Source organism: Kogia breviceps, chromosome 14, assembly GCF_026419965.1.
Source record: "Kogia breviceps isolate mKogBre1 chromosome 14, mKogBre1 haplotype 1, whole genome shotgun sequence".
Classification (NCBI taxonomy): Eukaryota; Metazoa; Chordata; class Mammalia; order Artiodactyla; family Physeteridae; genus Kogia; species Kogia breviceps.
In genome coordinates this window covers 74270348-74294443 of record NC_081323.1, presented here as the reverse complement: position 1 = coordinate 74294443, position 24096 = coordinate 74270348, and the positions used below count along the sequence as shown (strand labels likewise).

General features: G+C 42.7%; 1 protein-coding gene across 2 annotated transcripts in view; it reads left to right on the top strand.

The window, feature by feature from the left end:
* The window catches only part of XPO6 (exportin 6), a 110129-nt gene that overhangs the window by 69236 nt on the left and 16797 nt on the right, over positions 1-24096 (top strand). The window contains exons 10-15 of one of the 2 annotated variants that reach the window (XM_059038164.2): positions 5912-6020; positions 7479-7568; positions 8730-8799; positions 15464-15623; positions 18958-19050; positions 22618-22762. In XM_059038164.2, the coding sequence (XP_058894147.1) occupies positions 5912-6020; positions 7479-7568; positions 8730-8799; positions 15464-15623; positions 18958-19050; positions 22618-22762 (667 nt within the window). Of the gene's footprint in view, positions 1-5911; positions 6021-7475; positions 7569-8729; positions 8800-15463; positions 15624-18957; positions 19051-22617; positions 22763-24096 lie in introns of both variants that reach the window. The other variant, XM_059038163.2, reaches the window with a different exon arrangement.

Sequence of the window (24096 nt, the reverse complement as noted above, 5' to 3'; positions counted from 1 at the left end):
GGTTTTCATTGCTGTGTGCGGGCTTTCTCTAGTTGCGGCGAGCTGGGGCTCCTCTTTGTTGCAGTGTGCGGGCTTCTCATTGTTGCAGAACATGGGCTCTAGGCACGTGGGCTTCAGTAGTTGCGGCTCGCAGGTTCTAGAGTGCAGGCTCAGTAGTTGTGGTGCATGGGCTCAGTTGCTTCCTGGCATGTGGAATCTTCCTGGCCCAGGGCTCCAAGCCTTGTCCCCTGCGTTGGCAGGCAGATTCTTAACCACTGCGCCACCAGGGAAGCCCTGAAAAAATTTTAAATGAAAGTTAAACCACTGCTCTAGGTTATATTAGAGAACCCAATATATTAGAGATACACTGTTTTGCAGAAGCAGCTGATAAAGAGCACTGGCTACAGATAATTACCACATTCATTTTAATGACGAGCATGTAAATGCAATCAAATGTTTTTCAACTGAGAAAATGGATCTGAAAGAAGTTGGGGGGCTTTTGTGGCTTGAGCCAGAATTTCAGGAGCAACTGATCTTGCAGGAGGTAGTCAAGAATGTTTTCTTAGTATCTTAAATGCAAAACGTAGGTGTGGTTGAGTCACAGAGACAGCATCCAGTTCCTGTCCCTTGTGGTTTAAAGGTTTTGCATCATTCATCACAACAAAGTGATAGGCATTGTAGGCTACGAATTTAGAAGCACAAATGTACATGGATTTATTTTTGGTCCTAGGAGCTTGGAAATTGGAGCTCTGCATGTTCCTTGTTCAGTGAGGATGCTCAAGAGTTTCTTGATCAGAACTGGTGGGGACTTAGAGAACTTGAGTCCCAGTGTTAACAGAATAAATGTTCTGTAACATACCCAGCTGAACAAAATTGCTATGGGGTTTACTGTCCAGGTTTGCCATTTTGAATCTGTGGTGTAGGAAGACCTAAATTTCAGTCTCCTTTTCTCCCCTTTGTACTTTGGGAATGGTTGTTCCTACTTTACAAGTTGTTGAGCAAATTCAATGAACCAGTGTGTGTAAAGTACCTTGGCTGACAGTAGGTGTTCAGTAAATAAGTATTGGTTCTCGTCCCTTTTCTCTCTCTCTCACTCCCTTCTCTATATGCTTGTCAATGTGAAGGGAGACACCTGTGTAGAAACTTATTTTTACAGGAAGATGAGGAAACCTGAAGTGAGTTAAGCAACCTGAAGTTATTGAGTCATGTCCTGTGAACCCCTTTGTCATGAAAGTACTGAGTACGCAAGTGCTGGCCATAGACCTGCCAGGGATTCCGGGTGACATTCAGTTGGACTATAAACAAATGTGGGTAAGCGTGAGAAAAATTGCTGCCCTTTTTTTCTGAGTGGGTTTTTCTGCTGAATAGAGAGGAAGTGCCATTGTGACACATGGCATTTTGATACAGTTAATACAAGGTATTAACTAGGGTTGTACCAGGGCTTCAGTAGCTTTCTAGCTCTTGCTACGAGAAATTCATGCTGTTGACTGCCCCAGAGAGCAAGGGAATGGAATCTTAGTTATTTCATTGAGTTGAAAAAGTTATTCAGGACTATGCTCAGTGCTTCATAATTATCTGACTTGTAGTTTTGTTTATTTATTGCCTGTGTGTTTATTCATTTGTTTGTTCTCTTGTTCTTTCATTCATATGTTTACAAACACTATGTAGTCACCTTAACGTGTATAATTTTATTTAACTCTCAGAAGAAGTTGAGGTGCTTTTGGAATCACATTTGTGGCTTGAGCCACCCAGATCTATAGGTTTATTTGCATTGTATATTTAACCATGTAATGCTATAAGTTTCTCTCTGAGCACTGCTTTAGCTTTATCAAATTTTAATATGTTTTATTTTCCTTTCCATTCAGTTTAAAATATTTTGTAATTTCTCTTGAGTTCCTCCTCTTTGTTGTTTAATTTCCAAATATTTTGGAATTTTCCATATGTCTTCTCATTATTGTTTTCTAGTTGATTATGATCTGCAAACACATTTTGGGTGATTTCAATTCTTTTCAATTTGTTAAGGTTTGTTTTATGACCTAGTCTTCTTGGTGATTGTTCATTGTGCACTTAAAAAGAGTGTGCATTCTGCTGTTGTTGGGTGGAGTGTTCTAGATATGTCAGTTAGGTCAGGTTGGTTGATGGTGTTCTACATGTTGTCTTTATCCAGTTTGTTCTATCAGTTACTGAGAGAGAGGTGAATTCTCCCAGGTATAATTGTGGATTTGTCTACGTCTCCTTTCAGTTCTATCAGTTTTTGCTTCATTTATTTTGAGACTCTGTTGTTTCACACAAGTTTAGTTTTCCTTTTCAATGTATCGAGTGTTTTGACTATATCTCTTTATGTGAGTTTTTTAAGTGGTTGCTCTGTTATTAAAATACATATATATTTAACTTTTCAAGTTAACATACTACCACTTCAAGTGTGATATAGGAACCTTGCCACCATATAGATCTTTTTGCCCTCCCTTCTTTGTATTGAGGTTGCTATATATTTTACATCTGTGTACATTGAAAACCCCATCAGACAGTGTTCTGTTTTTGCTTTCATCCAACATTCATATTTTAAAGATCTTAAGAGAAACAATAGAGAAAAAGTCTGTTGTATTTACCAAGAGATTTGTCAGTTCTGTTGCTTTCCCTTCATTCTTGAAGTTCCAGGTTTCTTTTTCATTTTCCTTTACCTTCTATTTTAATCAGCTCGGGCTGCCATAATAAAATACCACTGGCTGGGTGGCTTAAACAACAGAAATTAATTTTGTCATACTTCTGGAGACTGGAAGTCATGGATCAGGCTGCTGGCAGATTCGGTTTCTGGTGAGGGCTCTCCCTCGCTTGCGGATGCTGCCTTCCCTCTGTGACCTCACATGGCCTCTCTTCTGTGCATGAGCGGGGAGTGGGAAGAGTGAGCACTCTCGCTCCTACTTCCTCATGTCTCCTCCTCTTCATCTAAGTGGATTAAGGCCCACCCCACCCTTATGATCTCACTTAACTTTTATAGGCCTTGTCTCCAATACAGTCACACTGAGAGTTAGGGCTTCAACGTATGAATTTATTTATTTCTTACTTATTTATTTAAATAAGTTGGGTCTTCATTGGGTCTTTGCAGCATTGGGTCTTCGTTGCTGCGCGTAGGCTTTCTCTAGTTGCGGTGAGCGGGGGCTACTCTTCTTTGCAGTGCACGGGCTTCTCATTGCGGTGGCTTCTCTTGTTGTGGAGCACGGGCTCTAGGTGCGCAAGCTTCAGTAGTTGCAGCACACAGGCTCAGTAGTTGTGATGCATGGACTTTTAGTTGCTCCACGGCATGTGGGATCTTTCTGGACCAGCAAATGAACCCATGTCCTCTGCACTGGCAGGTGGATTCTTAACCGCTGCGCCACCAGGGAAGTCCCTCAACATATGAATTTTGAGTGGACATAGTTCAGTCCAAAACACCTCCAGCTGAAAGAACCTCATGGAGGATGGTTATAATAGCTGCTTTAAAAATCTTCGATAGGGCTTCCCTGGTGGCGCAGTGGTTGCGAGTCCGCCTGCCGATGCAGGCGACACGGGTTCGTGCCCCGGTCCGGGAAGATCCCACATGCCATGGAGCGGCTGGGCCCTTGAGCCATGGCCGCTGAGCCTGCGCGTCCGGAGCCTGTGCTCCGCAACGAGAGAGGCCACAATGGTGAGAGGCCCGCGTACCAAAAAAAACAAACAAAAAAAATCTTCGGTAACTCAACATCTGTGTCATATGTGACAATCTGTTGATTTTCTTTCCCTTGACAAATGTTCAGTGTCTCCTTTTTTTTGGTGTGTCAGTTAATATTTTGTTGTTTGTTTGGTTTTTTTTGACCGCACCGTGCGGCATGCGGGATCTTAGTTCCCCAACCAGGGATTGAATCCGTGCCCCCTGCATTGGGAGCGTGGAGTCTTAACCACTGGACTGCTAGGGAAGTCCCTGTCAATTAATATTTGGATCCCTTTACCTGTTGTTCTACCAGCCTTAGGCATGGCTTCCATCTCCACAGTCACCTTATGGTCAAAGATGGAAGCTGAATCTATAGACATCACACCTATGATTCAGGCAGCAGGAATAAGAGGGAGAGGTTAGACAAAAGAAGCTTTCCCAGAGGTCCCACCAAATGACTTCTTTCCATATGTCCTTGACCACTGAGATAACACAGATGATAACTGTGGTAAGCAGCTCCACCACTAGGGCTAATGGTACAAAGGAAAGGCGTGTTGGGGTCATTAAAATGTCAAATATCATTGGGACGGCCCCCATGCAGCTAGAGCTCAGACCTCTGAGGAGAGGGTATCACCCAACTGCCACAGGAGCTCAGAGGAGAGGCCCCAGGGAGCTGGGACTTCATCCTTTGAGGAGAAGATGTAACCTGGCTGCTGCTAGCACCTCTGAGAGTTCGTGATGGGGCTGGTTTGGGGAATGTGGAAGCTGGAACCAATTATTACTGCCAGGTGACCATTGTTGGGGTGACACTGGCCAGGACAGCAAGCCCACAGGAAGAATGGGGTCCCTTTGCCCCTCCTTCTGCCTTCCAGTTTTCCTCCAGTGCCCCTGTTGACAGAGCCTAACAGTCAGAGGAGAAATGTGCTTTGTGTAGTCTGAGTCCCAGCATCACAAAATGTGGAGAGTGGACTGGCACTGAGCGCTGAATAACCAGCGTGGCTGGTTTGCCTTGTGAGTAAGAACTTCTCGTAGAAACATTTCAGGACAGGCAAACATTCAGGCTACTTGATTTGTTCTTGAAAATTAGTGGTTTGTTGGCCCTTGTGGTAGCAACTGTCACATAGAACTATGGTGTCTTCTGAGTTAGGTTCTTATCACATGTGGGAAATATCCAAGCCTAGGGCTCCACATGTTTCTTTAAGAAATTATTCTTAGACATAGATCAAAGGGTCATTGTTCCCCTAGGCTTTTTCCATCTCTCCTTTTAGGTTTTAAGTATTCTTACAAATTGACTAGAATTGAAGTTTTCTGGAGTGGGTGAAGCAGGCTCCAAGCCTGTTGGTGGTTTATGTGTAGAGAGAAGAACATGACATGTTGAGTTAGGGAGCTCTGGGTTCAAACCAGCTAGCTTTGTGACCTTGGGCAGTTTATTTAGCTTCTGTTAACTGTAGTTTCCTCATCAGAAAAGTACCAATAATACCACCTACCTGTCACAGTTGTTAAAAGGACTGAATCATTGAATTAATAGATATTTATATATAGTACTTACAATTCTCAGGGCAACCACTGAGGAAAAAAAACTTTAAAAATATATGGTAAAAGAAATGGCAAGAGAATTAAAATAGCACACTAGAAAATATCTATTTAACACAAAAGGAGGCAGTAGTGGGAGGAATTGAGGAAGAAAAGATACAACATAGAGAAAACAAATGGCAGAATGGCAGAAGTAAGTCTTTCCTTATCGGTAATTACATTAAATGTAAAGGATTAACTTCTCCAGTTAAAAAGCAAAGATTGGCAAAATGGATTAAAAAACATGATCCAACTACATGTTGTTCAAGACACTCACTTGAATTTTAGACAAGAATAGGTTTAAAGTAAAAAGATAGAAAAAGATATTCCATGCAAACAGTAACCAAAAGAGAGCAAGGGTAGCTATACTAATATCAGACAAAACAAACTTTAAGGCAAAAATTGCTACCTCAGGCAGAGAAGGACATTATATAATGACAAAAGGTTCAATCCATCAAGAAGGTTCAATCCAGTATGTCTATGCCTGGAACATAGTTAAATAAATAAACACCCCTGCTACTGTTCCACTCTCACATAGCACTTGCAAAACCATAAACTAAGTTTAGTTTAGATTCTTGTTGTGTATGGTGATCCAACACAGACACCATTCCCTTCACAGTACAGGAGACCTTTTTGAAATCCTAGGCTAAAAGCCTCCTTTCATCTGATGTTGAATTTCTCCCTGCCACATAGGTACGAAGACGCCCTAGTTCTCTTGCTCACGGAGGTGTTGAATCGAATCCAGTTCAGATACAACCAGGCCCAGTTGGAGGAGTTGGATGACGAGACACTGGATGACGATGTAAGCAGCACATCCTGATTGACCTTAATCATTGTCATGCCGTGGTATGAATTGAAATGGAGCCTTGGAACCCGTGACCCTTTGCTGTGGAGATTATTTTTAAGCCAGAGTGACCTTATGGTTTGAGTTATGCATTTGAAATTTGTATCCGACTGGTCTCTTTGGGTTCATTAACTGTAAAAAAAAAAAAAAAAAAAAAAGTTTTACAGGCATTTACCTATATGGACTAGAGAGGTAAGTAGAGAAACCATATGTACAGTGAAAAGTGGTTTAGTAAGAACTCTGCATCTACCTCCTGTTTCCCCTGCTTTGCACCCACACTCTGGGCAACAAATAAAAGCTAGCTGGATGCTGGTTGAAATAGTTAAAGAGATACTTAAATGATAAGGCTAGAATGAAAGGATATCTCTTTTGACTATATATATATTATAAATTGATATCTCTTAAAATCAATCTTAAATTTAATGATGCTGGTGTGCCCAGCGTTTGTAAGGAAAATGTCTTTAAGGACACAACTCTGGTGTTCCTTTTTCTTAAGCACCATGCATTTAAAAAATTTCAGGTCACTGGTTTGACTCTCAAAATAACAGCCACTGTGGTGTGGTCAAGACCTTGAGGGAAGCCATATTTGGGTTCAAAATAGCCTTGTACTTGGAATCAGATGGCCTGGCTTTGAATCTCTGCAACCCTGGATGGGAAGGAGGTAGAGGTCTGGTCACTGAATTTCTCTGAGCTTCTTTCCCTCATCTCCCAAAAGGGGAAGGATATATCTGAACTGACCTGTGTTGACAGTTACATGTGAGGGTAGCACACATGGATGTACTGACCACATGCCTGGTGGATAGTAAAGGCCTGGTAAATTATAGCTTCACTTCCCATTACCTGTTTGATATAGGCCAGTGCATCTCATATTTTAGCCTGGATAAGAATCGCTGGGACAGCTTGTTAAATAGACTTTGATTCAGGAGGTCTAGGGTAGGGGCACAGAGCTTGCATTTCTGACAAACCACCAGGGGATGCTGATTCTGCCTGTCTGAGAACCATACTTTGCCTGGCACTGGTGTGGTTGGTTATACTTATACGTGCTTAGTAACGGGCTGTCTCAGAAGGTAATGAACCAATTCCTATAGCTGGGTTGAAGTAAAGGGGACTTGAGCATTTCACAGGTGGCTTTTAAAAAATATCTTATTCCTATGACAATAGGGAGAAAAGTAGGTCATTCTTTGTGGATCATTTGCTTTTTGAGGAAATAGCTTCTTGTGAAATTAATTCATTGGATTAAAAAAATTTTTTAGCTTAGCCTTTTTAAAGTACCAAATAACCTGGTTCCATCATTTGCTATTTCTTCACATATTTATGTCTGAGAGTGGACTTGAGGTTGAGGACAGGTTGGCAGGGAAAACAACGAGACTCTGCCTGTCTGGGAGAGCTGATCCTTCTGTGTTTGCCCCACAGCAGCAGACAGAGTGGCAGCGGTACTTACGCCAGAGCTTGGAGGTAGTGGCCAAAGTGATGGAGCTCCTTCCCACACACGCCTTCTCAACACTGGTAACTCACCACTTGGAGGGGAACAAAGAGCCTAATTATTTCCCTGCATATAGCATGAGTAGTAAGGCTTTTTTGCTCACCAGCATTATAAAGTATATATTTTAAACAGAATAATAATTACCATAACCGACCCATAAATTTAAAAATGTTAGCATTTCCCCCAGATATTTAAAAATCAACTTTTGGAAGCTCTGTTTTTCTTTCCTAAACTCTTGGGTGTAATATGAATTTTACTAATGCTTTCATCAGTAGCTCAGAAGTGGCTAAGCCAAGTGGAAGATATATTTATAAAAATTACATCGTTGAAAAGTTAGCCTTTATAAAGCTCACTCTTGACAAATTATTTGCTGGGTACTCTCTGCCTGTGTTTATGTGCTAGAATCCTTAGTCATAAGGACTGATTTCATTTACTAAGTGGTGTTTGTTATTTGAGGAGATTTCATTAAGTCCATCTCTCCTCTAGAGGCAAGATAATTTATTGGGGTCAGCTTTGCATTGCACAGCCCAGCTAAATCTTGTATTCTCTTATGGAGAGTGCCATTTTATTTTGCCATCTGCCTTTCTTTGGGACCTGTCGTATTAACGTCTTAATTTTATCTTAATGGTGAGTTAGCAGCTTTAGAAAGAAAAGGTAGAGCTCTGGCTGTGAAGGTCCTGTCTGCTAAAGGAGTAAAGCAAACTGACTCCAAATGATTTGGCTGTCTTTTCACTCTGCCATGCACTTTAATAAGGCATAGCTGCTATTTCTTTCAAAGGCAGGGTTTTCCTTGGACTTGAAGGGAGGTGGGCCCTGTCTCAGAGCTCTAGAAGGTGTAGATCATTTGGGGGCTTGATGTCCTCTTTTAAGAACATAATAGTCATAATAATCATACCCAGCATCCAGTGCTTTGTTTCGAAAAGGTATCAAACTGGTATGTTATTTTCTTTCTTATTCCAAATATTAACTGGTAGTTTCAATTGTAGAAATTGTTGGGGGTGGGAGGTGCTGAAGGGTGCCACCTCTTTTTGGCTGCATATAAAGCTTCCCAGAGAAAAGTTTTTTATCCTGTTCCTCCCCACCATAGGTACTTCTTTCATTGTTGAAATGCTGTTACAATTCGCATTTATGGTGGGTTTTTTTTTTGTTTTTTAGTTTTTAAATCTTTGTTTCTTTGTTTTCAGTTTCCAGTTCTTCAGGACAATTTAGAAGTTTATCTGGGGTTACAGCAGTTTATAGTTACTTCAGTGTCAGGTAAACTGGCTTTTATTTTCTAATTTAATGTTCAGAAAAAATTGGACTGATATTTAATTACTGCCTTCTGTGTTGTCAGAACATGCTTTCTCCACTGCCCCCTCCCTACTGCTCCCTCTCTCTCCATTTCTAAACAGGGAAAATTTTTTAAAAAACAAAAAATCATGATTAAAAAGGAGCTTTGGGGGAGGTAAGAGGTGAGGCTGTGACCGCATATTCCAAAGAGGCGTCTCAGTGAGAGAAAGGAAGCTGGTTTGGAGCAAAAAGGTAGGACTTTTGAAAAACTCCAGTGATTAGAATATTTCTCTGTGTCCTTAAACCAGCTAGTACGCTAGAAAAATATGGCCTTGGACTTTCCTGCGACGGGTTCGTTCTTCTCTGGCTTTTAGAATCAGGAGGACATGGGAGCAACTCTGCAGCAGGTGGACTGGTAGAGCTCACCCTGGGGGATTGTTAGCTCTCCTGTGTCAACAGCCCTGACTGTAGCCAGTTGGAAAGATTTTGGCCTGCTGTTGGCAGGTTTCACCAGCTTGGGGTTTAGGGGTAGCATTTTTTGGTTATTTTGTTAATAATAATGATAAAATAATAGCTTCTATTTATAGAACACACATTGCATGCCAAGCACCATGTTATTTGCTTATGTTACTTAATTTTCTCAACTGACCTGTGAGGTGTAAGTACTAATAATAGTTCTCCTGTTTTACAGAAGAGGAAATTAATGTTCAGAGATGTTAGTTTACCCAAGGTCACGTGGCTTGTTGGTGCTAGTACCAAGATGGTATAGTAGGGAATGATAAAAAGTTGAATTAACCAAAATCTGACATTCATTCTGCCAGCTGAAAACACACACACACTCACACACTCTCGTCATTTCTCTCTCTCTCTCTCTCTCTCACATACACACACACACACACGTACGTCATTTCACACTGCTCTTCCTCACAGTTTTCCTTACAGGAGTTACGCCTGGCCCTGGCCGGGCTCCCCTCTCTTGTGTAACTCTTGTTTCAGCCTGGCACAGAGCTGTCCAGGGTGTAGCCCATTGCCTGGATGAGCTTGTTATTTGTGGCAGAGCCTCCCCGGGAGGCTCTTTCTGAGGCTGCCCTTCTTGGTGGCCTGTGACAGCTTGTTTCCATGACTATACTAGCTTCTAAATAATCCACTGGGCCCCAGGAGGTTGATGGGACTTGGCATGCCCCAGCTTTAGGCCCTGATTGTGTAGATAGGGTAAGAACAGCTTATGCAGAACTTGAAAAAGACCACTTTTCAAAGCAAATGCGCCTGTAAAATGCTGTCAGCATTAATGGACATTTGACTGTGTATGAATGCTACAGATGTTTCCAGAATCCATTCTTGGGGAAAATTGTACTGTGGTGATCTCTCCCTCAGGGCCACTATTCAAATTAAAATATACTAAGGACCCTAAAGACATTCTTGATCTTAAAAAAAAAAAAAAAAAAAAAAAGTTGAGCGTGTATTCCTTTCCCCCAAAATTGACCTCTAAAGTCAGTGTTAGTAGCTGACTTTTTTTACATTACATTGAGTCGGTCTTCAGGTGAAAATCTGCAGTGATTCCTAAGTCCTTTTTCTGAGACATAATTGATAATTTAGAGCTTCTTATCTGAGAAGGATAATCTGAATGATTTTTCCCTAAATGAAATATCGTATGCCTGCTCTCATTGCCGCCCATTTACTGGCAATTTCACAGTGCACTTGGCTCTTCCAGGTCATTTCTAAACCTCATCCCTAGCACTGATCATTGGTGCATATACTCCAGTGGCAGAACCTCTCAGGCCAGAGAAATCCTTATTTCCTGTTTTAAAATGAGCTCTCTAATCCATGACAAAGCAAAAGCCAAGTTTCCAATGCAAAGGCTATTAAAAAATGGAAACTCTGAGTACGTTTTGTTCCTTGGTTCCCATGGTCATTTACCCTTCATATAACCTCCATGCTATATTAGTCAGCCTTACTGCCTCTTACCAGAAACTACGTTCTCTTTCCCCTGATGGGTTATGGCCCATTCCTTTCATTTGCACTGACCTTCTCGCGGCCTGAATTCCAGAGCCTGTGAGATGGGAGTCTTACTCTTTACTCTGCTCTGCTGATCCTCCTGCTTACACTTCCTCAGTAACGTCCAAGGCAAAACATGCTGTCCCTGTGGTAGGTACATCAGTCACTGTGCCTCCCTTACCCCTGGGAGTCATCCTTTGCCCTCGCGGTTTGTCTGTTCCTTTTGTGGTTTGAGAAATCCTCAAAGCCCTGTTGTGCCCCTAGTGTTGCATTTGTGTCCTTATGTGGCCCTCAGGTATCCATTTTGTAGGTGATTGGCTTCTGCTACTCTTCACTGAGATCTTCCCTCATTGGGGCAATATTTCTGCTCTAAGCAGCCCTGTTAATTTTTCTGTTTAGCTGTGCAAACTTCCCTGCCTAAGAGATTGCTCCAGCTACAATATATAGATTTTTGGACTTAAATTCTTTGTTCTGCTTAGGTTCGTTTATGACTTTTTTGTTCTCTCAGTGGAATATCTTAAATGCTAATTTTTATACCTTTATCTCCCAGCCTCCCTCCCCCCCTCAAAAAAAAGAAAGACAGACCAAATTATATTTAACATTAAGATGTGTCTTTCCAGGGCAGTGATTTGCCAGTGAGCTGTTCTTTGGATGTGGCTTAGGTACATCTAGACAGCTGCAGGGTGACTTGCTTTCTGTAAGGGACTTCAGCGTGGCCATGATATTTTCTGTCTCTGAAACCTGTACCTAGCAGTGTTCTCCCCTGCAGGCTCCACTTTGCGGATGTTCCATGCTGCTGACTGGAGGAGGGAGGGAACTAAGCCTTAGCCAAATAGAAGAAAATGTGGGTTGATCTGAACAGCTTTTCACAGTGGGAACTCTAGCCTCCCCCTCAGGTTGAGGTGTGGTACCTTGCATGATTTTTTGGTGGTGGTGGTAGTATGTGGTTTCCAGGCTGGGGGGCAGGGGCTGGAGACTGATTTAGGGTACTTAGGTACTTACTGCCTGTATGTTTGTCTGCCTTGCAGACGGAGCAGGGAAGAGCCAACTGCCATTTTGATTAATATGAACCTTGGATGGCACATATGTATTAAGTTGAATTATATGCAATTGCAGTTTTGTTAGGTCAGAAACGGTCAAATGTCAGCAATTTCATATGGTTCAAACTAATAGTTTAAGACACACATAGCAGTTGCGAGCTGTTTTTCATTCTAGGTACTGCTTTTTGTCAGACAAATTAGGGTAGGTTTAGAGGGGAGTAATCAGGATGGCAAGGATTCTCGAGGGAGGGTGACACAGAAAATGGAAGGGGCCCTGGGGTGTATTTCATCCAGGAGGAGGCTGGCAAGTGTGACCCCTCTCTCCATATCTCCCCAAGACTGTCATGTGTCAGCAGGCTTAGGCTTGTTTTTCTCCCCTCAAAGGGCGGGACCAGGGGTAATAAGGAGCAATTATAGGGAGACCCCTGTATTTTTGACCAAGCTGTCCAAAGATGGAAGACTCCCTCAAGAGGCATTGGGCTCTCTAGTATTCAGTTGAGGTGTCCAGGAACAGGCTGGAGGGGCAAGGCTGGGGGAAGGCCATGCTTCAGATGTATGCGTGGATGCAGGGGCCAAAGGGGAAGAGGGGCAGGCCTGCCACCATGACTTTTAAATTGTCTCATGACCATCTACTAGGGAAACATGATTTAGGGTGGTGTTTTGGTTTGGTTTTTTTGTTTTGTTTTGTTTTTGTAGTACGCGGGCCTCTCCCCGCTGTGGCCTCTCCTGTCGTGGAGCACAGGCTCCAGATGCGCAGGCTCAGCGGCCATGGCCCATGGGCCCGGCCGCTCCGCGGCATGTGGGATCCTCCCGGACCGGGGCACGAGCCCGCGTCCCCTGCATCGGCAGGCGGACTCTCAACCACTGCGCCACCAGGGAAGCCCTGGTTTGGTTTTTAAAAGAGAAACACAGAATGTTTTCCTTCATGCTTAAAGTATTTAAGAACCTAGTTCTTAGGTTGTACCTAAGGGGTACCTAGTTCTTGGTATTTAGTACAGTGAATAAGTTGAAACCGACTCGTCAGGGTAGAGCTCGGTGGGAGATGGGGTGGAAGATGAGGATGGGTGCGTGCAGGGAGAGTGAGGGGCCATTGATGCGGATTCGAAACTTGTCCACGTTGCTCTCTGAAAGAAGAGCTGGCCTCATCTCTTTTGAAGCCTGTACTACCACCACATCCCGTTCCAGGATGTTTTTCTTAAGGGTTTATTTCCCACAGAGCCCTAAGGCTTGGTTGCATATAGGTGGAACAACAGGTTTTCGTTTACTCTGGGCTTCGGTTGCATAGCAGTAACCCTGAACATCCTTGACATTCAGAAGGTGTGTAACTGTGGCACTTTTGTTAACTGGGAGAGGAGAGGAGAGAGGCATTTTTCCCTCTCATGTGACCAGGCACGACCAGAACCACTTCTTGGTTCTGTGTGTTCTGTGGGCTCCTCTAGCTGGCGGTGTGGGACGCTCACCCTCGTGCTCTGACTAGAGGAGCCGGCCCACCCTCCTTAGACGCGCACCCAGCGGCCTTGGCAGGGCTGCCTGAGGCTGGGAAGCCCACTCGGTGTTTCTGCACCGAGGCTCTGCTCTCTACGGGGAGTGTTGCAAGTGGACAGGTGATCGAGCAGGTCAGGGCCGGCTTTGTCACTGGCCCTCTCCTCGAGTTGCCCCTTCCTTTTGTTCTTCTGCTCCTTGGGGTGTGACCTACTGTAACAACACCCTGGTCACAGTGTCCCCTTTTCCAGGCTCCTGTCCTTCCTTTGGGGCTGTCACAGGCTCTCTTCCATCCTCAGCACTTGGAAGTCAGTGTAGGAGCTGAGGCATCGAACTTGCTGCTTCACCCCCAGTCTCTTAGGTGTCATCCTTCCTTTTTCTTCTCCATCGGTGTCGCTTATCCATATTCACGTTTACATAGTAAAGTTAATGCTCCCAAGGGCAGTATGAGAAAATTCAGGCCCCCAGGACTCTCTCTCCTGCTCTAGTTAGCTCTCTGTTCTGTATATCAAATTCAGTCGTACATCTGTGGTCACTCATTCTGTACCAGGTGCCGTGCTGGCTGCTCGGCAGAGCCCCTCACCATGAAAGAGTTCACAGTCAGTGAGGAGACAGACTTATAAATCAGTAGTTTATCTCCTTAGGTGCACAGAGTGCCCTGGGGGGATGTAGGAGGGGAAGTGAGTTGCCTCTGTTGGGGGAGCGGGGAGGGAAGGCTTTCTAGGACAGATGATACTTAGGTGAGCCTGCAGGCTATATGAGGGCCGTGAGGTGTGTGTGGCCAGAGGGTGATGTGGGGAATCCAGGCAGAGACCCCAGCTTGTGCAGAGGTGCAGAGACGAGGCACTAGGGGTCATCAGTGGGTCCAGGTGATAGAGTGGGATTGGAGGAGGAGGTGAAGTCACAGAGACCTCAGCTGAAGCTGGGGAAGTTGGGATTTTCCCTTTTGGCCAGAGGGTGCCCCAGAAGGGTTTGGCACCTTGCCTGCTGGGAGCTTTGTGCTTAGATCTGGGTTCTAGGAAGATGCCGTGGAGCGAGTGCCATGGGGGGAGGTTCCTGCCCCCAGCAGAGTAAAATCCTGAAGTGGCAGTGGCAGAAGGTTTGAAAAGTATTTAGGGAGTGGATGGATTGCAGGTGCCCTATGGCAGTGATCTTAACTGTTACTGCCCCTCCCTCCCTCCCTCCTGGATGCAGGAGGAGGACTTGGTCAGATGGAGAGCGCTTTCTCTGGCTTGGCAATAATTAATATATTTTGTAGACCTGTGTGGGGAGAGGGGTCCAAAGGGCCAGGAGGTGGCTGAATTGAGGATGTTGTTGTCCTTCATCTTTGTTTCCTTCTTGCTCAACTTGAAGAAATGTTGAAGGAAAGTTTCAGGCCTTAGAAAATCACTAGCTCTTTGTTATTCATTATTAATTAAAAACGCTGAATAATGTTTTATAGTTTATAGGGTTTTTACACGTTCTAATTCAGCCCTTACTGTAGTGAATTAGATAGTAGTGCTTGTTTCCATTTTAAAGATGAAGAAACTGAGACTTAGAGGGCTCTCTGAGGCACAGAGCTTGCACGTGACAGGGAACCTGTGTCTTCTGAATCCCAAGTCCTGTGCCTTTGGTCCATACGGTGCTAGCTGCGAACCTGGGGTGGAGTGCTGAGTGCACCTGGTTCTTTGAACCCTGTCAGCCCATGGAGACTCCATTCTGTACCAGGGCCATTTGCAGAAAGCCCGCAGAGTCGCATAGGCTTAGCTTAAGAGTCTAGCTCTGCCCTGGAAATACGACTCATGTTAGGCAAGTTACTGGGCCCCCCTGGGTGTGTTTCCTTGTATGTAAAATTGGCGGTGTCATTCCTCACAGGTTCAGGAAGAATCCAGTCATGGATCAGATCGGTCCATGTGAGCACGGCCCAGGCTATCTGTTGTCTCTGTTTCTCCCTCTGGCCTCGGGGTGCATGTGGGTCTGGCTGTAGGTGGAGCCTGCCCCGTCCCTGCTTGGTACTGGGAAGCAGCCTGTGGGTTGCTATGTTTCAAAAATTGGTTTTGCTGAATGTACGTTGCCTGGATGAGCAGTTATCTGTATCGGTAATTAAAGCATGTTCTTCCTGTTGAAAAACCATCTGAAGTGTTGTGTTCCAGGACACAGGTTGAACATCACAGCAGAGAACGACTGCCGGCGGCTGCACTGTTCCCTGCGAGACCTGAGCTCCCTCCTACAGGCTGTGGGCCGCCTAGCCGAGTACTTCATCGGGGACGTGTTCGCCGTGCGCTTCAGCGACGCCCTCACGGTGGTGGAGAGGTGGGTGGGCAGTTACAGCATGGAGCTCAGCTTACCTGCTTGTGTGAGGAACAGCTGTTGCCAGGCAGCTCTGCTCTGGCATCAGGTGAATTGAGGCTCTGCCACATACAGGGGAGTGTGGAGCAGTCACTGACCCTCTCTGAACTTCAGGTCCCTCATCTGTAAAATGGAGTGGACATAGTATCCTGTAGGTTTATTGTGAGAATTACATGAGGTAAGGCACTGAGCACAGGGCCTAGTATATAGCAAACAGTAAAATTAAGCTGATATTTCGTAGAAGATCTTATATTTAAAGACAGGAGTAACCTCAGAAGAAACCAGGTGAGGTCATAAAGAGACATGAAGAAAGCCGATTAATAAGAGGACAAACAAGTAGGCAGTAGGCACTATCCGAGTAGGCAGCCAGATGCCAGAGGTGGGACCTTTTCTGGTCCTTTTAGAATGGGACTGGTTTTTCCAGTTCTCTTAGGGTCCTGAGGATTTGAAGCTGGGCAGCCTCCAAGCCTGACCTGAGGGGTGGATCCCAGCCTTCCCACCACCAAGCTCCTTTTACTACTTCTTCCTCGAGGGTCCTCCACAGGGTTTACGGCTGCATTTGTTGAAGACCATTTCCTACTACCTAGTCTGCCCCCTCCATTCTCATGAACTCATACATTTAAAAAGTCATATGCTTAAAATAAAAGTGACAGGAGGTTTTCAGATCATTTCAAGGTAACCAGTGAGTTGATTCGATCAAAACTGGGTGGGTGTGGGTCCAGCTGAAAGTTGAGAGACACCTGGTGCTTTCATTTACCCAGTAGCTGTATCGTTGGTAACACATGAGGGGTAGCTGGGGCTCAAGCCTAATTACTTGCATGCCAGATTTTTCTTTACCTGTTACTCTTAGCTTAAAAGCAGCGATAACTAAGAATTTTAAATAAATCTTGAAAAGCTAGATTAATATTAATAATAAAAGCGTACAGTAGTAGGAAATTTTCAGAAGTAATTTTGTACATTTTCTTTCATTCTATACTTTGAGGGACAGGTATTATCATTTTATCTGAGTAAACTCTGGCCCAGAGAGCGTGAGTGCCTTACCTCAGGTCACAGAGTTCATGAGTGGGAGCACAGGTACTTTAACCAGTTTCCTGAGCCCAAATACTGTGCTCTTTCCAAACCACAGAACTTCTACTTGAAGTTCTTTTTCCTCTTTTTCCTGCACTAGTCCTGTTTCTGCTGATGGTTAGTAGGAATAGAACATGTCCTTCTGTCTGAAATCTATGTTTAATTTAAACTTAAGCAATATATTATATCCATCAGTCATTTCAACTTCATAGTGAGATGACTGTTCAGAGATCCTTGATTGCTATTTTATAGGTCCTTATATATACATCTTTCTGCACTGCTTAGGTTTTCAGGCTCAGTACATAAAAATACTTTGCTGTTTTGTCTTCATTTAGAATAAAGTGTGAGAGAAGCCTCCTTGTTATGGCTACGTGATCTTAATAGCCCCTGTGATTAGCAGTGTTTTCACTTATAGGTTACATAAAACAAACCTAATATTAAGATTGCTAAACATAGAAATATTAAAAGATATTCATTTTTAATGTAGAACAATGTTAAAGAATGCTGTTGGATGAAGAAACAGAATGTAAAGTCACATGTGGTATGATTTCACTTATATGAGGTGCTTAGAGTAGTCAAAATCATAGCAACAGAAAGTAGAAGGCTGGTTGCCAGGGTGGGAGGGGTATGGAGAGTTATTATTTAATGGGTACTGAGGTGCAGTTTTATAAGATGAGAGCCTAATGGAGATGGATGGTGGGGGTGATAGCACGTTGTGAATATATTTAATACCACTGAACTGTACACTTACTGTATGAATGTAAAAAATATGGGGCAGCTTAAAGAATTTAAATACTGGCTGCGCATTGGCGTCTTACTTATTGATGGTGACTGATTTGATGCCTAGTTATTGCCACCACCACACCCTGCTTCCTAGGACTTCAGATTGAGAACGCTTGGCTCTTTTACCCTTATTTCCTTTGACTGGAAATACGTCTTTCTGACTGCTCCCCAACCCTGAATAACTTGTGGCTCAAGCTTGTGGTTTTGTAACAAAGTCCTCATTTCTCTCCGCCATCAGAGAGGAGCATTTTTCAGAGTATGGTCCACATGCATCAGAGTCCCTGGCTGCTTTTCAAAGACGCACATTTCCAGACCCCTCTCAATGCTACAGAGTCAATCTGTGGGGCAGCACCAGCGAGCTGCATTTGTAATTAGTTCCCCAGTTGATTTTTTTTTTTTTTTTTTTTTTTTTTTTTTTGTGGTACGCGGGCCTCTCACTGTTGTGGCCTCTCCCGCTGCGGAGCACAGGCTCCGGACGCGCAGGCTCAGTGGCCATCGATCATGGGCCCAGCTGCTCCGCGGCATGTGGGATCTTCCCGGACCAGGGCACGAACCTCTGTCCCCTGCATTGGCAGGTGGACTCTCAACCACTACGCCACCAGGGAAGCCCCCCAGTTGATTCTTATGCTCAGTGAAGTTTGAGACCCTCCGCACTGTTGGATTGGGGGAGAGAAACATGCACTGTCTTCCCTGGCGTCCCCCTCAGACTTGCTCCCAGGTTTCCTTACAGAGTAAGCACAGAGAGAACCGAGCCAGGTCTCGAGTTTTTTTGGTTTGTTTGTTTATGTTTACTCAGAAAGGAATGTCTGTCTCTAATGAAATACTCATTTCCCATTTCCCACTAGAGCTGGCTATTAGTTATTGTATTTAATGTTCGTTTGTACTGATATATAGTGAGCCCTTGGGCAACCAGTGGCCTCAGTAACTTGCTTCTCAAAGAATTGTGCTTGAAGTTAAAAATACCTTAATCTGTTTTAGAAACTTTTGTGGCCTCCCTCCTCCCCACCCCATTTCAACTCTTCAGAAAGTTAAAAAATTGTGTAGGAAATACCCATAGATTCTACAGTGAACATTTTGCTGTATTTTCTTTATCATATACCTATCCGCCTGAAACCTTCACTTTTTTTCTAATTTTTTTTTATTGTGGTAAAATACTCATAGCATAAAAATTTCCATCCTAATCATTTTTATTGTATATATTGTTACATTATGTTCTCTGTGTTGCATATTTATATTGTTTTCAGTGTAAGTAATGCTTTAGTTGGTATCTTAGTATGTAAATCTTTATGCACATCTCAGATTATGTCTTTGGGATAAAATTGAAGACCTGGTCTGGATTCTTTTTGATTGAAAAAAAGTCTGTCCTCGAGACCTTGGTACCTAGTCCATTTTGTCTATTTTAGTCCATAAGCTGAATGTTTTTTCTTATATTCTTCTTTGCCAACAGGCTGGTCAAAGTCACTTTGTATGGATCTCAGATAAAATTGTACAACATTGAGACTGCCGTGCCATCAGTATTGAAGCCTGATCTCATTGATGTGTAAGTATAGTTAGATGTTCATGTATTCTCAGAAAGACTTTGTTGTCTGGCCCCAAATGATTTTACAGATAAAAAGGGACTGTAGTGGCTGCCATGAAAAGATGAAAAACTTCCACCTCCAAACCTAGAAAGAGAAAGATTGTTTGATGATATCTCGGGGCCGGGGTGGTTGGAGTGAATGGAATTCATCGGGCAGATGAGAGCTGGCAGCAGAAGGTATATGGAGTAGGCATTTCAGGAGGAAAGAACAGCACAAGCCAAGCCACAGAAGTGTTCCAGAGTCACACAGTTAGGGACATGGTGAGCAGTTGGTGTGGAGGGAGGCAGGGCTGGATAGGCATGTTAGGGCTAAGTGTTTCCCCTTGAATGCCGTGACTCTTACCCTGTAGACCAGTGACTGAAACTGCAGGGTACAGGAGAATTGCTTGGGAAACATATTCCCTCAGAGATTCTGATTGTAGCAGGATGGCATAAGCCTTGGGGATTTGCATATTAAACAAGAACCTCAAGTGATTTTGAAAGCAGGGCATCCAGGGACCACACTTTGAGAAATTTTACAGGCAGTGAAAAGCCATTAGGAAAGTGACATATGGAAGGGATAGAGAAACGGGGACTGGAGATGGGGCCATATCCCAGAGATCACACTGCCCAGAAGGCTTGCTCTAGACTAGAGCAGGAGTTGGCAAGCTATGGCCTGTGCCAAATCCAGTCCACTGCCAGCTTATGTAAATAGTTTTATTGGAACACAGCCATGCCCATTCATTTATGTGTTATCTATGAGCTGCTTTTGCACTACAGTGGCAGAGTTGAATAGTTCTGAACAAGAGTGGATGGCCTATAAAACCTGAAATATTTATACTCTGGTTTTTGCAGAAAAAGTCTCTGACCCCTGTTCTAGAGCATTCTTGAGCTTCAAATTAGATAAATAATAGAGAGTCTTATTTACTGTGGTAGTTAAAAAATTTTTTTTTTAAATATTGCTTTCCTTTTTGAGGATTTAGAGAAAGCTTCTCCCAAGAAAGATGCTAATTTGCTCATAAACACAGCGCCTTGAACACAATTTCAGGAAGTTTTAGAGCCCCTCCCTTCAGCCTTAAGGAGCTCTGTAAGTTTGACAGATTGATGGAAATTCTTAGGAACCCCCACCCCACCCCTCCCCAAAACGCACTTTGATGTCTTCCTCCTTACTTTTGGTACTTACTTTTTCATCAATGGATCCTAAAGATAAAATAAAAAATAACTGCCTTGTCACTATGAATATCAAATTCCCAATATTTATATTTTCTTACTTTAAAGTACTTAGTACCTTCTCTTACCTAACTTATTTTGAAAAAGTTCAAATCTATAGAAAAGGGGAAAATAGAATGAACACCAAGGTAGATTCATCAATGATAAATATTTTGCCACATTTGCTGGGTTTTTTTTAATAAATTTTATTTATTTATTTTTGGCTGCGTTGGGTCTTCATTGCTGCATACAGGCTTTCTCTAGTTGTGGCGAGCTATTCTTCATTGCACTGCCGGGCTTCTCATTGTGGCTTCTCTTGTTGCGGAGCACGATCTTTAGGTGCATTGGCTCAGTAGTTGTGGCATGTGGGCTCTAGAGCACAGGCTCAGTAGCTGTGGCGCACAGGCTTAGTTGCTCTATGGCATGTGGGATCTTCCCAGACCAGGGCTTGAACCCATGTCCCCTGCATTGGCAGGCGGATTCTTAACCTCTCTGCCATCAGGGAAGCCCTGCTGTTTTTCTTTTCTTGTGCTTCTCTCTGTATACACAAGTGCACACACATAACATTTTTTGTGTGTGAACTGTGAAAATAAATTGCAGACAACACATCACGTGTATATCCTTCAGCATGTATCTCCTAGGAACATTCTCCTATGTAACCATAATACCATTATCAACACTGAAAAACTTTCATAGATACAGTAATGTCATCTCCTATTTTTAAGTGTATATATAAATATATATTCCGTATTCACATTTCCCTAATTGTCCCAAGAATGTCCTTTTTACATATATATCTATAGACATACATTTTTTGGATCTGAGTTCTAACTAATGAATCACACATTATGTGTGTCTCCTGTAGCCTAGACCAGTTCCCAAAATTGTGCGTGTTTGGGAGGGGTGGGGTGGAGAGAGAGACTGACTTTCTGGAAATCCAGATCCTAATTTTTTTTTTTTTAAAGAAAATCTTAATCTGGATTTGTCTAGTTGTTTTTCTCTGTATTTGATTGAGGTTAAACATTTTAGCAAGAATATTGCATAGGTGATGACATGTCCTTCTTGCATCGTATCTAGAGGCACTTGAGGTCAGTTTGCCCTGGGATTGTTGATACTGAGTTTGATTTTTAAATAGTGTCTGCCTATAACCTAGCTATATCCACTGAAAGGTCCTAGAAGCAGTGACACTCCAGTAGCAATGCTACCTCTAGTACTCAGGCTCTTGGTTTCTAAAATACATTCTCCATCAAAAGGAACCAGAGTTCCTTGGAGAAATGCTCCAAGTCTGGGGCAGGTTGACCCTGGAGAATCTTGTTGAGTCAGTAAGGAAGGTTGGGAACATATGAAAAGGACATAGGGGCTAGCTTGAAAGGGTTTTTCCTGGTCAGACTTGACAGTGTGATCAAGAAAGAATGAGGATGATAATGAGTTATAACATATTGAATATAAAGCATCCATATGATTTAAAAGAAAGAAAAAGATCAGGGAGGGAAAGCTGTTTTTTACAGAAGAATACAGCTAATGAACAGAAAAAGAAAGAATTCGAAAAACCACTAGTTTGCAACCACCAGTGTAAGAATGATTTAGGCAGGTTCCTCAATGGGTGTTTGTTGGGGAATGGTATATTTATTTAGAGTCTCAAAGTATCACCCCCAGATTACTTACTAATTTTTTCAGAAAAGGGAGAAATAACCCATTTAGGTTTATTAGAAGGTCTGGTGTTTTGTAAGCTCTAAGACAACTGCCTCACTTGTAAAAAGATTGATTATTATATTTGATGAATTGTGAGCTTTTATGATGTATATTTTGTTGTGTGTATGGTACAGTACAAAATTGGCAGAAACCAAACATAGTCTTTGCTACTTCAAGGCTCTAGCCAGGTACCATGTATGGTATGATGGAAGCTTAAACTTGAGAGACTCATATCAAAGCTTATTTATAAAGCTATAATTCCTGATAGTTTTCTACATCCTGATTTGTAGCTATGGATATAAAATTTTTACTAGTTCCCAAGTCAACACATTATCACTTAAGTTCTTTGATTCTGTTTTTATTATTTACCATTCTCTCAGCTGAGCTCATATGTGTCACAGAAAGATTGAATGAGATCTGATAGACATTTACGAACTGCCTTCTGTGTTCCAGGCAATGGTGGCAATATTTAGACGATGGGTTTTAACTTTTAGGTACTACGTGAGCAAGTAAATGGTTTCCACACTTTCACGCGTGTCCTAGAATAGTAAATGTGATGGATGAAATTCTTCCCTCCTGTGGAAACAAGTTTAGTGATGATATATTTTGACCATAACCTTTAAAATCGCGTCTTCTCTCCTTTCGCAGGCATGCTCAGTCCCTGGCTGCTCTGCAGGCTTACTCTCACTGGCTAGCACAGTACTGCAGCGAGGTTCATCGGCAGAATACGCAGCAGTTTGTTACGCTCATTTCCACCACCATGGATGCAGTCACACCCCTGATCAGCACCAAGGTCTTAAAACAGCAAAGGCTGCACCTTTTCTCTAACTCCACGTCTGTCCTGTTCATATACCCGTTTATTATAGCATTAAAATACCACAAAGCATTAGACCCAATTCTTACCGCTGTGATAGAACTATGTGTCATTTTATGTTCCTTTTTAGTTGTAGTCCATATAAATTCAAATATAACTTTTTTCAGTTCTCTAAGTCCCACATGAATACATGCTCATTGTCAAAAAGTAAAATACTGTTCAAATATACAAACTAAAAAATTATGGTACTCTTTAATGCCTACCTTCAAAACATTTTCCTTTCCAAGGGAAGCACTGTCAACAGTTTGTTGTATATCCTTCATACTTTTTCCTGTTTTCACATACTGCATACGTAAAAGTTTGTAGATAGTTGGAGAGATATCTTCAGATATCTTCTTTTGCTTAACAGTATGCCTCGGAGACCTTTACATGTGTCAAGCAAGTTCAGTTTTTCAAATTGACCAATGCTGTTGTGTAGTGGGGGTGTATAATGATTTTTCTGTTGATGGAAATTAGATCCTTGTGTGTACATCCTTGTAGGGTAGATTCTTGGAAGTGTAATTGCTGGGTCGAAGGTTATATCCATGTAAAATTTGATAGATTCTAAGTCGTCCTCAAAGAAGACCGCCAATTTATATTTCTAAAGCATATACTTTTTTTCTTTTCTTTCTTTTTTTGGGGGGTGGGGTAGTTTTAATCATACATGACATCCTGTACCACTATTAACAAAACAATGTATTGTTTTCTGTAAATTTTTGTTGTGTTTGTAATTGTAAATGAGTTATGATATCCTGTGAGGGGTTGTTTCAAAACTTACCTACCCATTGCTGGTATTTTCCATTGCCTTCGCTTGATAAAAAGTCACTCTAATGAATAACTCTGAAATGTGTGTACTCATGAATGTAGCTTTGTCCTTTTAGGTAATTTTCTTAGAATAAGTGGGATTATAGTGTTAAAAGTTAGGGATATTTTGTGGTTTTAGGAAGTTACGTAATTTTTTTTCCCTAAATTATTGTATGTGCCGCTGACTCTTTGGTGTGTTGTTTTCACCACAGTCTTACTAGCATTAGGTCCTGTTATCAAAGAGTCTTCTCTTTTGCTAATTTGAAAGGGATAGAATGGTACGTGAATCAAGGTTTTGATTGGCATGTTGAGGTGAAGGAAGTAGGTGAGCCTGGTGTGATTGATGGAGTGCAGAAAGGGGTGGGGTGGAGAGATCTTGGCTTGATTGGAGCAAGAAGAGTGAGATGAACAATCCCCAGCTGTTTGAATGATATGCCAAGGAGTTTGCCATGTGATTTAAGAGCTGATGG